This window comes from Tripterygium wilfordii, chromosome 18 (genome assembly GCF_013401445.1).
Source record: "Tripterygium wilfordii isolate XIE 37 chromosome 18, ASM1340144v1, whole genome shotgun sequence".
NCBI classification, from domain to species: domain Eukaryota; kingdom Viridiplantae; phylum Streptophyta; class Magnoliopsida; order Celastrales; family Celastraceae; genus Tripterygium; species Tripterygium wilfordii.
In genome coordinates this window covers 12,636,681-12,648,051 of record NC_052249.1, presented here as the reverse complement: position 1 = coordinate 12,648,051, position 11,371 = coordinate 12,636,681, and the positions used below count along the sequence as shown (strand labels likewise).

The 11,371-nt window shown below is 37.7% G+C and overlaps 2 protein-coding genes across 3 annotated transcripts; one reads left to right on the top strand and one right to left on the bottom strand.

Annotated features, from left to right (window-relative positions):
• The first annotated feature begins 1,254 nt into the window (after positions 1-1,254).
• LOC119984112 (DUF21 domain-containing protein At5g52790) lies at positions 1,255-3,943 on the top strand. Its single transcript, XM_038827904.1, has 9 exons — positions 1,255-1,533; positions 1,625-1,701; positions 1,776-1,859; positions 1,957-2,070; positions 2,180-2,266; positions 2,351-2,490; positions 2,587-2,674; positions 2,920-2,993; positions 3,079-3,943. The coding sequence occupies exons 1-9, from the start codon at positions 1,353-1,355 to the stop codon at positions 3,338-3,340; spliced, it is 1,107 nt and encodes a 368-aa protein (XP_038683832.1). The 5' UTR covers positions 1,255-1,352; the 3' UTR covers positions 3,341-3,943.
• Positions 3,210-5,886, bottom strand: LOC119984110 (heavy metal-associated isoprenylated plant protein 39-like). Of its 2 annotated transcripts, XR_005464834.1 has the most exons (5): positions 5,703-5,886; positions 5,517-5,592; positions 5,127-5,395; positions 3,908-4,623; positions 3,210-3,764 (listed from the first exon to the last, which is right to left on the bottom strand). XR_005464834.1 is itself a non-coding variant. In XM_038827903.1 (3 exons), the coding sequence occupies exons 1-3, from the start codon at positions 5,706-5,708 to the stop codon at positions 5,082-5,084; spliced, it is 396 nt and encodes a 131-aa protein (XP_038683831.1). In that variant the 5' UTR covers positions 5,709-5,886; the 3' UTR covers positions 4,924-5,081. The 2 variants fall into 2 exon arrangements, 1 of the variants encoding a protein (XP_038683831.1); XM_038827903.1 differs by lacking the exons at positions 3,210-3,764; positions 3,908-4,623 and having other exon boundaries at positions 4,924-5,395.
• Between the last annotated feature and the right edge of the window lie 5,485 nt (positions 5,887-11,371).

The window sequence follows — 11,371 nt, the reverse complement described above, 5'->3', positions numbered from 1 at the left end:
CCGGAGTTGGTCAGCGAGGGCTGGGTGCCCCTTCAAGCCCATGAGGGGACTAGAGCCGGATCAGCGGGCCATTTCTTTGGTTTGCCCGGTCCAACTCAGTTTTGGTTCTATATTCAGGGAAAAACACTATATTTACTTATCTTTTTAATTTTTTATAGTTTACAAAAATATCTTTGTATAAAATGACATATTAACCCTTCATCTTTTAAATCACTAATTAAAAAAAAAACAATACTAATCTTTAAATTTTTTTACCATTCTGCTAGCCTGAGACCTGCGACTACTCCACTTTTGCAAGTCCAAATTATCTCCAAAAGAAATATATTTTGCAGGACAAAGGAACTGTATAACTGGAAGTAAATAATGGGGAAAAATAATTACCTTTTGTAGAAGCTGTTTTAGAGTTTTGGTGAAGTAACGTGGACGATTCATTGCATGGAAAACTCAACCCTCTATTTGTCTTCATTATTATACCCAATTTTACGTACAAATCTACCAGAGATGTATAATATCTATATACCCAACAATCAATTTAAAAAGATAATATGTGTGTAAACTTAACAATAAAATTTCTAATATTTTAGACATCAAGAGCAAATTGGTATTTTCCCTACAATTGTATGTGTAGATTTATAATTTTTTGGTGTAAACTTATGATATTCAAAAAGTAATGTAAAGATAATATTTTTATTATGTGTAGATAAAATTATATTCATCGTGGTTTGCTACCTTAAAAAGGTGCAAAGCCCAGATATTAGATCACCGACCACGCTAACTTTTAGTGTGTTAAAAATCACAGCGTGGCTGTGGTTGCAGCTTTGTTTGAGGATTAGTTTCAACTGCTCCCATGCCCATTCATCATCACTCATCAGTGTGACATGAGCAATTTCACTTTCATGACAAATCTATTCGCTATATGTTATTACAATGCTTTAATCAAATCTCAGTAAAGAATCGCTGTCAAACCAACATGCTTTGTCATTTTTATACGTGTTATTTCTTCCTTGATCGTTGTAATATATCTTCACTTTAAGGGCATATACTCGAACGGGGTGATACCCAAGTTCAACTCTTCGAGCCCCCACTCCTGCTTATCTTCCAAAAAAAAATTCATTTCAAGCCAGGGCAATGACCTTTTTGTTGTCAGCATGTCCCCTCTGCTGATACCAAACTCTGCTTTAGTTAACCACTCTTCACTCATTGTCTATATAACAATACTGATATTCTCTTCTCTAAATCAGAGGTAGTCCGTCCTTCAGGAGATACACCCATTGTCTATATGACAATACTGATATTCTCTTCTCTAAATCAGAGGTAGTCAGGACTTCAGGAGATACACCCAACAAGACAAAATGGCAGCAAATGATGTTCCATGTTGTGAGCCTATGTTCTGGGCATATCTAGTCACTTGTGTGGCTCTTGTGGCTTTTTCTGGACTCATGTCTGGTCTAACTCTAGGACTCATGTCACTTAGGCAAGTTGAACTTGAGGTCCTTGCAAAGTCCGGTTCGCGCCAAGAACGCAAAAATGCAGGTTCTAACTATCACCATTAACGATGCCTTGTTCTTTGTTGCTTTAGGACAAAACCCAGTTGACATCAATATGATATTACTTTTGATTACAGAGAAGATTTTGCCACTGATTAAAAATCAGCACTTACTACTATGCACTCTGCTCATAGGCAATGCCCTGGCAATGGAGGTATAAATGGACTTTTTGCCATATTTTACCTACACTATATGAATCCAGTATTAATTATCTTTGTGTTGAACAAGGCCCTGCCGATCTTCGTTGATTCGATTATGCCTGCTTGGAGTTCTATATTGATATCAGTCACCCTCATACTTGCGTTTGGTGAGGTAACTGAAATATTCTCTTTATAGCTAATTAAATTTGGAGATGGAGATGGTTATTTTCCATACGATAGCTCGCATGATATAATTGTTTTCATTGCAGATTATTCCTCAAGCTATTTGCTCAAGATATGGGCTAAGCGTTGGCGCAAAACTGTCGGTAATAGTTCGACTGATTCTTATAGTCCTCTTTCCTTTATCTTACCCAATTAGTAAGGTAAAAATCTTCAACAAATACCAGTTCAAGTGTATAAATTTGAGACTTGACGCCATTCACTGATTCACATATATAATCAAAATATATACGGATTTTCTGCTATTGGCAGCTGCTTGATTGGATACTGGGAAAAAGGCATTCTGCACTTTTACGACGAGCAGAGCTAAAGACATTGGTGGTTATGCATGCAAATGAGGTTAGTTTATAAAAACAGATTGATCATGCCTTTAATCGCTGCGATGGGAAGATACTTGATGTGTAATTGTTTTGAGTTTATTAGGCAGGGAAAGGTGGAGAATTGACACACGAAGAAACAACGATTATCACAGGAGCTTTGGATTTGACTCAAAAGACTGTTAAAGATGCTATGACTCCAATATCTAAAATATTTGCACTTGATATAGATTCTAAACTGGATGAGTATGCATCTCTCTCTTGGTCTCTCCTTATATAGTATGGTAATCCTTACTTGATTACCTCTTGTTTCAGATTCATCATTTTCTGTTTGTTTCCCAGTAAAACAATGGAACTGATGATGGAAAAAGGACATAGTCGGGTACCAATTTACTCAGCGAGCCCAACGAATATTGTTGGCTTCATTTTGGCAAGTATCTAATCCGCTAATGCACTTTGAAAGTTGATCAACACCACCCTAATTTTCATTTTTGTGAAATGAATGATTTATGGTACATTGTGGTTGTGCGCGCGGGTCTGAATTTAGATTCATATCGGATGTTCAAAGAGTAAACTTGTATGGTGTCGTCCCATCATCGGTTACCCAAAAAAATGATTTTATGGTAATTTTTGTTTTCGTTGGCAAAGTTGATTTGCTTACAATACAATTGACAGGTAAAAAATTTGATCAAGTGCCGTCCCGAAGATGGAAATCCTATAAGAAATCTCACCATCAGAAAAATTCCAAGGTCTGAATAACTTCCTGCCAGTTTCAATTATGTTCATATTCACTGACTTGAAAATTTTGTTTCCATGAATGTTAAAAAATGACAGGGTGCATGATCGTTTGCCTCTGTATGACATGAAGAATCATTTTCTTGAAATTCAGAGTCACATGGCTGCTGTTGTTAAGTGCAAAAATGATGTTAACGAGACTGGAGAATTTGAGAGAGCTAGAACAGGCGTTTTCAAGATCAATATCAATTCAAATTCAAAACAAGAAGGCTTGGAATATCTTCCCTTTGAAGATGAGGAGGTTATTGGTATCATAACCTTGGAGGATGTTATGGAAGAACTGTTGCAGGTCAGTGCTTAATATAGCAGAAAATTCATACATCTTCAGCAGAAGATGCTCACATACTATTCTGAAATTGTGTAGGAAGAAATACTGGATGAGACCGACGAGTACGTCGACGCTCACAACAAGTAATGCTTCTCTGTCGCTCTATTTTCCGCGGTCTTATTATGCTATTCTGATCACTTCCCTGCTCCGTTTCAGAATCAAGATCAATATGCTTACTTCAACAACATTGAAATCAATTGCATCGCCTGGAGTGGCATCCCCAGTTTATCAGTATTCTCACTGTAGTACTCCGCGTTCTTCATATACTAGTACTCCAGTAGCTCTGTATTCACCAGTCTCACCATACATTCATTTACCAATTGCAAGACCAACTCTGTCTGCTTCCCCTGGTAAATATGTACCAAGATCTCCAAACTAGTTTTGCAGGTGCTGCTCACTATTGAATATTGAACCATGTTATCAGGTATGCACAAATATCAGGAAATAAAATAAGGTTCATTTTCATGGAAAGGGAAAATCACTTTGTATGCAGTCATAGAATGTTTAAGCAAATCTTAATTTTGCAGCACACTGTTATACCTGAGCGCCTGGTAGGTTGGTACTGGATAGACTATAGATAACCACTTGACTAATAGTCTAGCGGTGAACCTCTCTGAGTGTGGAGGTCAAACCATATGGACTCGGAAAGTCTTGAATTTGATTCCCACTGCGAGCCTGATAGGCTGGTACTATATAGATTGTACATAACCACTTTAGTCTAGTGATGAATTTCTTTGAGTGTGGGGCCAAACCATACGGACTTGGAGAGTCCTGAATTTGATTCCCAATGCGAGCGTAACCAAATATCATTAAAGGCACTGCCACTCATTTTTGGTAGGTTAAGGTAACCAGCCCCAATAACACAGATACACATCGTAAAACTCTACTCCCTCTCCACCTCCCACAAACTCCTCCAACATCCTAACCAAGAAGCAGCTCTATTCTCAACCCAACAACCAAGCAAACCTTAACCCATGATCAGAAATCATGCATGGATACCAGGCTTTGCAGGAAGTCAGGTGAATAACTGAATATCACGAGTGAAGTGCGTGTTACTCATTGGAGCATCTGCATCCACACACACTTACTTTAGCATATTGTCTCTATCAGATGAATCAATCATCAGTATTTTAATATTAAATATTCGAAATCAAGGATAAGAATTGTGTAAAGAAGCTTTTGTAAGGTAGTCGCTTCTCAATTCAAATTCCAAACCATGTTGGCCGGCTTAAATTTGTGTCGCATCTCTTGAACTCCTGGATACAAAACAACCAACAAGAGATGCTTCAAAACCGAAAGGATCAAAGGAAAGGAAAATGTGAAATCATAGTGAAACCATATATGCAGGTTTGCATAATGGTTTCCATTTGTTATTTTAAATGCTAACTCGGTTTTTCAAATCCGGCCGGCAGTCAAAAGGCCAAAGATCATGCTGAAGGATGCATGGCGATCTCGAATCAAATTAAGAAAATGTCCAAACCACTCAAAACAAATTTAGCATTGAAATTAGAATTGGAATTAGTTTATTCAAATGTCATGTTCATGCTAGTTGTCAATTAAATTAACTGCAACAGTATTACTTCATTCATGAAAAATCACCACAAAAATATACCAAAGTCGAATAATATCGAATTATTATACTTTTTTTGATATAAAGAACAGTGATTGATTCACATATTTTCAGTCTAATTCTTCTAGCTCACACCATACTGAATCAGCAAATAACACAGGCATTAGGATCCTCCTCCACACTTCTTACATGATAATATGTAGTCATGTGAGGATTATAAGCTTTGTAGGCCTTAACAAGCTCAGAAACATCATTTGGATCTTTCTTTTTCTCTTCTGTCTTCTTGGGTTCCTCTTTCTTGGGCTCTTCCTTCTTTTTCTCCGGCTCCTTTGCTGGACCAACAGAGACAATAGTTGTGGGACACAGCTTTCTCAGTTTTCTCACCACGACAACTGGATCTATGTCTCCTGTTACAGTCAATTTCTGATCCTTCATGTCCATGGAGATTGAATCAACACCTACAGGATCAAAATCACCCAAAATTCTCAAAAAAAAAAAAAAAAACAGATTTTTCTGATTAAAGTACAGAACAAGAAAACAGAGGATCTAGAGTATTAGTAAAATTTAAAACCTCCGTACCTGAAAGTCCAGAGACTCTGCTCATGGCTTTCTGCTTGGCTTTGTCGTCGTGCAAGTCCAGTTTCAACACGGCTTTCTGTAACAAATTAAAATCAAAAACTGTTTTAGATCTACCCAGAAAATACAAATCAAAGCAACATAACAGAACAGAACCATATCAAGAGCTTAAACCCAAAAGATTCTGACCTTCATTTCGGCTTGGTATGGACGTGATAGAGCTTCTGGAACAAGAACCGATAAATAAGAGAAATATATACGAGGGGAGGAATCCAAGAAGTACGAGAAAGACGAGAAGATGAAGGAGGAGGAGGAGGAGGAGGACTAGATAAGAGCAATGGACTTTACAGGGAAAGGAAACGTATTTTATAATGATAATTCAGAGGGAGAAGAGTTTGTTTAGGTCAATTAAAGGAAAATAATTAAATAAATGGTGGGACCGGACCAGACAACTCTGCGTGTTGACGAACGACGTCGTTTAGTGCTCTTCTTTGATGCGGTCAAGATTTCAGAATCAAGTATGCATCTTCCAGGAAGAGACCGATGGGCGGGCTTTGTCGTTGTCTTTACATGTGTGGGTAGAAATTTCCTATATTGACAATTGATTGGTCAAGCGAGTCAGTAAGAGATAATAATGCTTGATCTAATCTGTTCACATTCGAGTCATGTGGTGGGAACTGTGATGGGAAGGTACCAACCATCACCCAATTAGATGAAGAATAATCAAAAAAATAACACTCAACTGCTACGTCCTTGGCTCCTTGCCTTGATTTTAGTTGTCTCAGTTGTTTCTGAATCTGACATGCACTAAAAGTCTGAAACATGGCTAACAGCTATAAATGGCTGCCATGCCCATTATTATTGAGATCGATCATCGGAATTTTAAAATACATCGCCACACATTCACTTCACATACAAACCAGAGTTCTTCTATTCATGACTAGTTATGGAAACCAAAAACACCCACGAGAGGATGAAATATCTCACTGAGATAGAGATTTTGGAGTTCAATCCAAGGAAGGAAAAAAGATTTATGGTGTAAACTATCAACCCTCCAACGAGTCTTCTATAAGACAATATGAAGTAAGTCAATACCAAGGAGACAATCTGTTGTGACATCAGACATTTGATGCTGGCTCAGATTGGAAGATCAGAAGAATCTAAGAACAAAGATGGCCTCCATAAATGTACTTTCCTTAAAGACTAACAATTTTGTCTTCTTGTGAATATTGTAAGATAAAAATAAAGGGATAAAGTGCAATCATATAAGTTAATTAGGGTTAATTGTCCACCTGATTAGTTAAATCATGATTAAGTGTCAATTTGTTCTTCTATCAGACATCTAGTTTGCATGTTTTGATCAAAGTCATTGCTTGCAATTTACCCACTTGAATTCTCAAGAGATTAATTCGATTCATGCAAACAAACAAAAAAAAAAACAATCGATTTGAAAATAAGTGTCCTGGCTGTCACACCTATCGGAGAAGCCATTCGCAAGGCTCAAAAGAGGCTTCCATTTCAAAGCTCCAGAATATCCAGAAAGTCTGTGTTTTCTTCCATCTTCTAAACATTCAACAAGTGGATACTTTTGGTCCATTCGATGTAATTTCTGTCCATATGTGACCGTTTATTGTATATTTTAGTTCCTGACAGGCGTCAGCCTTTGCATGATCGCATTGTCATTCATTAACGTAATACTCAAGTACTGTAGTACGGATGTGACGACCACCCAGAATTCAAATTGAAAATGGTCTCAATATGCAACTCGGCAGAAGTTTCCTTCAGAATCGGAGATAGATACTGACCGGAAAGACTGAAACCACCACAAGCAATAAAAGTCCAACACATCATTCCTCTAAAATTTTCGGAATTCTAAATTTTGTCTTCAATCCAATTGAAGTATTGTTCATACTCTGAGTATGAGGCATGTCTGGATTTGTCATTCTCTTAAATGTTTGGAGATAGACTCAAATTTATAGATAATATGATTAATGCTTATCAAACCCAATATAGCGATGTGGAACATTTTAAGTCTTACACAAGTAGAATAAGAAGGTGAGAGAGGTTTTTGGCTTAATTCACTCGAGGTATTATCTACGCTCTAGATTTGAGGCACGCCTGACTTTATCATTCTAAAAAAGCATCTCAAGTGTTTGGAGATGGACCCAAGCTTATAAATCACATAGTTGGTACTTACCAATCAATGTGGAACATTTTAAGTCTTGCACCTTCAACGGAAGTGCTCTGCTATTTACATACCTAGATTTTGCATTTGAAAGCCATGATAGATTGCATGCCGGTAATTCATGGGATGGCCTTTGGACTGAATTGTTTATGGGCCGTCCAATTTGCCCACTAACCCGTTAAACACGAAGTCGGGAGCCCAGACAATTAAAAACACGGGCAGAAGTCCATTTATACTGCTCAAAAATAATTACGTAAGCCCAATCATTGAACAAGTTGGCCTTTTGTCCATAATCACGGCGTACTAAGATCCATATACCAATTATGCAAAAAAAAAATTGTAATCACTAAAAACCATCACAAATACCCGATCCTTTGGGTCAAACCCTATATTATATATTCCAGAGAAAGTCCAGCTACTCCACCGAGCAACAATTAGGCAATTACCAACAAATAACAATGGTTTAAAAGCGTAGGCTTTCGAGTTAAAGGGGAGCTTGAATTCATCACTGCGCGCAGCTATCCTTAGTCCAATCATCGTTCTCGATTCTCAACAGTGGTATCTATTTTATCTCTTTGTAGATGTATGCATTTGATAAGTGCAGATAGCTAACTATGTTAGGAACTGTGTTTGGTTTAGAGACTAAGTATTTAAGTTGTTTTGTCTTAGACTTGTTGACTAATGTAATGTTATTTTTATATTTTTGTGTTGGATGGTTGTGATCTTGCCACTTGTATGGCTGGATGTATTTTTGTTATGTAAAAAGCTAGAGCTTCTCTTTTGTAAGAGATTAGCTCGGTGATGTAAAAAGCATACAAGAAAAAAGTGTTTTCGAGTGTCTTCTTCTCTACTACTGCAGAAAAGAGAAGTGTGTGTTTTGCTGTTCTGTCAAGGTTAAATTGCAGCTACCTAGCTTGGTTTCTTGGATTCTGGATCCTAACATCTGGTATCGGAGCAGAGCTTCTTGGTGGACCTGTGAGTTGCAGAAGAGGTTCCAGGAGAAGGTTGTTAAAGTCTTGCAAAAGTAAGTTCCTTTGTTTAGCCTGAATCATGTCTCAGTCTTCATTGCCTTCACCTGCTGTCTTTAAAGGAGTAAATTATGATCTTTGGGCAATAAAGATGGAAACTTTCTTTATGGCTCATGGTTTATGGAATTCGGTTGAAGAAGGGTTTGATCCTTCATCTCTTGCTGAGAATCCTACTGTTCAAGCATTGAAGGATTTCAATGACAAACAGCAAAAAAACTTTAAAGCTTTGACCTTCTTGCACTCAGCCATAGATGACACTATTTTCACTAGAGTTGCTGGTATTAAATGTATAAAGAAAGCATGGGAGAAGTTGCAGGAAGAATACCAAGGCAATGCTAGAGTAAGGCAGCAAAAACTTTTAACTCTAAAAAGGGAGTTTGAGTTATTGAAGATGCATGAATCAGAGCAAATTAAAGACTACTCTGATAAATTAAGTGAGCTGGTAAATCAAATGAAGCTGTATGGGGAAGAAGTTTCAGATCATAAGGTGGTTGAAAAGATTTTGATTAGCTTACCTGACAGATTTGAGGCAAAAATTGCTGCCATTGAAGAGTCGTGTGATTTAACCAAGATGTCTGTTTCTGAGTTGTGCAGCAAGCTACAAGCTCAAGAATTGAGATTTACTAGAAAGTCTGAAGAAGTGACAGAAGGTGCCTTTCATATGAAGCACAAAGGAAAACAGTTTTTTTCATCAAGAGAAGGCAAGAAACCGTGGAAAGGTGGAAAAGGAAAGCAAGTTAGCAATGCTGCCAATTTTAGTGAGTCACCTGGAAAGGGCAATTTTTCACCTTGTTCTCATTGTAAAAAAACAAATCATCCTGAGAGTAAGTGTTGGGAGAAATATGGCAAGCCTCAAATTCAGTGTAGGTTTTGCAAGAAGATGGGGCACATTGAGAAGTTTTGTAGAGCCAAGCAGAACCAGAACCAGTCTTCAAGTTTTACTCCTCAGCAAGCTCATTTCTGTGATGAACAGAAGAAAAATGATGATCATCTATTCATGGCTGCAGATGCTTCTCATGTACAGAATGATAATACTTGGTTTGTGGATAGTGGTTGTACAAGCCACATGACAAAAGAAGGTAGTTTGTTTACCACTTTGGATAGTAGTGTGAAGACCAAAGTGAGGTTGGGAAATGGTGATATTGTTCAAGCTGAGGGCAAAGGCTCAATTTCTATAAACACCAGAAAAGGTACCAAGTCCATTTCTGATGTTCTTTACATTCCAAGTTTAAAGCATAATCTTTTAAGTGTATCTCAAATGATGAAGAAGGGCTATGTCTTGAACTTCAAGGGAAATTTTTGTAGTATATTCAGTCCTGGTGGCAGTGAAGTTGCCAAGATTAGAATGGTTGAAAACAGTTTTCCATTGGTTTTTAATGCTGCAAAAGATTGTGCTCTTAGTGTGAAGACAGATGATTCTTGGCTGTGGCATAGGAGATATGGCCATTTTAATCTGAAATCTTTGAAGTTTTTGAAAGATAAGGAGCTGGTTAGGGACATGTCTGAGGTTCATGTTAGTGACGATATATGTGATGCTTGTCAGTTTGGAAAGTTGCACAGGCAGTCATTTCCTTCAAATGCAACTTGGAGAGCAAAACAGAAGCTGCAATTGATTCATACTGATGTATGTGGACCAATGAGTCTGCCTTCACTCTCTCAGAACAAATACTTTATCTTGTTTATAGATGACTTTACAAGGATGACTTGGGTGTACTTCATCAGCAGTAAAACTCAAGTTTTCTCTGTGTTTAAGAAGTTTAAGGCTTTAGTTGAAGCTCAAAGTGGCTTGAAAATTAAAACATTGAGGTCTGATAATGGAAAGGAGTATACCTCTGAAGCATTTGATAGTTTTTGTGAAGACATGGGCATTGCTCACCAATTGACTGTGAGCTATACACCTCAGCAAAATGGGGTTTCAGAGAGGAAAAATAGAACTGTGATGGAGATGGCCAGATGCATGTTGGCTGAGAAGAAGCTTCCTAAACAGTTCTGGGCAGAAGCTGTTTATACAGCTGTATATCTCCTCAATAGGCTGCCAACAAAGTCTGTAGAGGGGATGACTCCTATTGAAGCTTGGCTGGGAGTTAAACCATCTGCCAAGCACTTAAAAGTGTTTGGTTCAATCTGTTACAATCATGTTCCTGCTGTTAAAAGGAGCAAATTGGACCAAAAAGCTGTTTTGGGAATTTTCCTTGGCTATGCAACTCAGTCTAAGGGTTATAGAGTGTATAACTTGCAGACTGAGAAGATTACTGTTAGTAGGGATGTTGTGGTTGATGAAACAGCTTATTGGGATTGGGAAGAAAAGAAAATAGTGAAAGCTACTTCAGATGTGTGTCAGCAAACTGGGAATGAAAAATCTGAGGCAGTCAATGGTAATTGTGGTGATGATTCTGATGATGAAGTTTCTCCAAAGAAAACCAAATCCTTGGCAGAAGTCTATGAAAAATGCAATGTTGCTATGGTAGAACCTGTTGATTATGCAGAAGCTGCACAGAGTGAACAATGGAGGCATGCAATGCAGGAGGAGATTAATGTGATTAATAGAAATGATACTTGGAAGCTTATGGACAGACCTAGCAATAGAGATGTAATTGGAGTCAAATGGGTTTACAGAACAAAGTTAAATCCAGATGGCTCAATTT

What these genes read in the sequence shown, in the direction of transcription:
- LOC119984112 (XM_038827904.1), top strand. Translation starts at nt 1,353, where the DNA reads ATGGCAGCAAATGATGTTCCATGTTGTGAGCCTATGTTCTGGGCATAT. An exon ending in CCAAGAACGCAAAAATGCAG is followed by an intron (nt 1,534 to 1,624) that starts GTTCTAACTATC and finishes TTTTGATTACAG; the next exon opens with AGAAGATTTTGCCACTGATT. An exon ending in ACCATCAGAAAAATTCCAAG is followed by an intron (nt 2,994 to 3,078) that starts GTCTGAATAACT and finishes AAAAAATGACAG; the next exon opens with GGTGCATGATCGTTTGCCTC.
- LOC119984110 (XM_038827903.1), bottom strand. An exon ending in CAGAGTCTCTGGACTTTCAG is followed by an intron (nt 5,396 to 5,516) that starts GTACGGAGGTTT and finishes TTGATCCTGTAG; the next exon opens with GTGTTGATTCAATCTCCATG.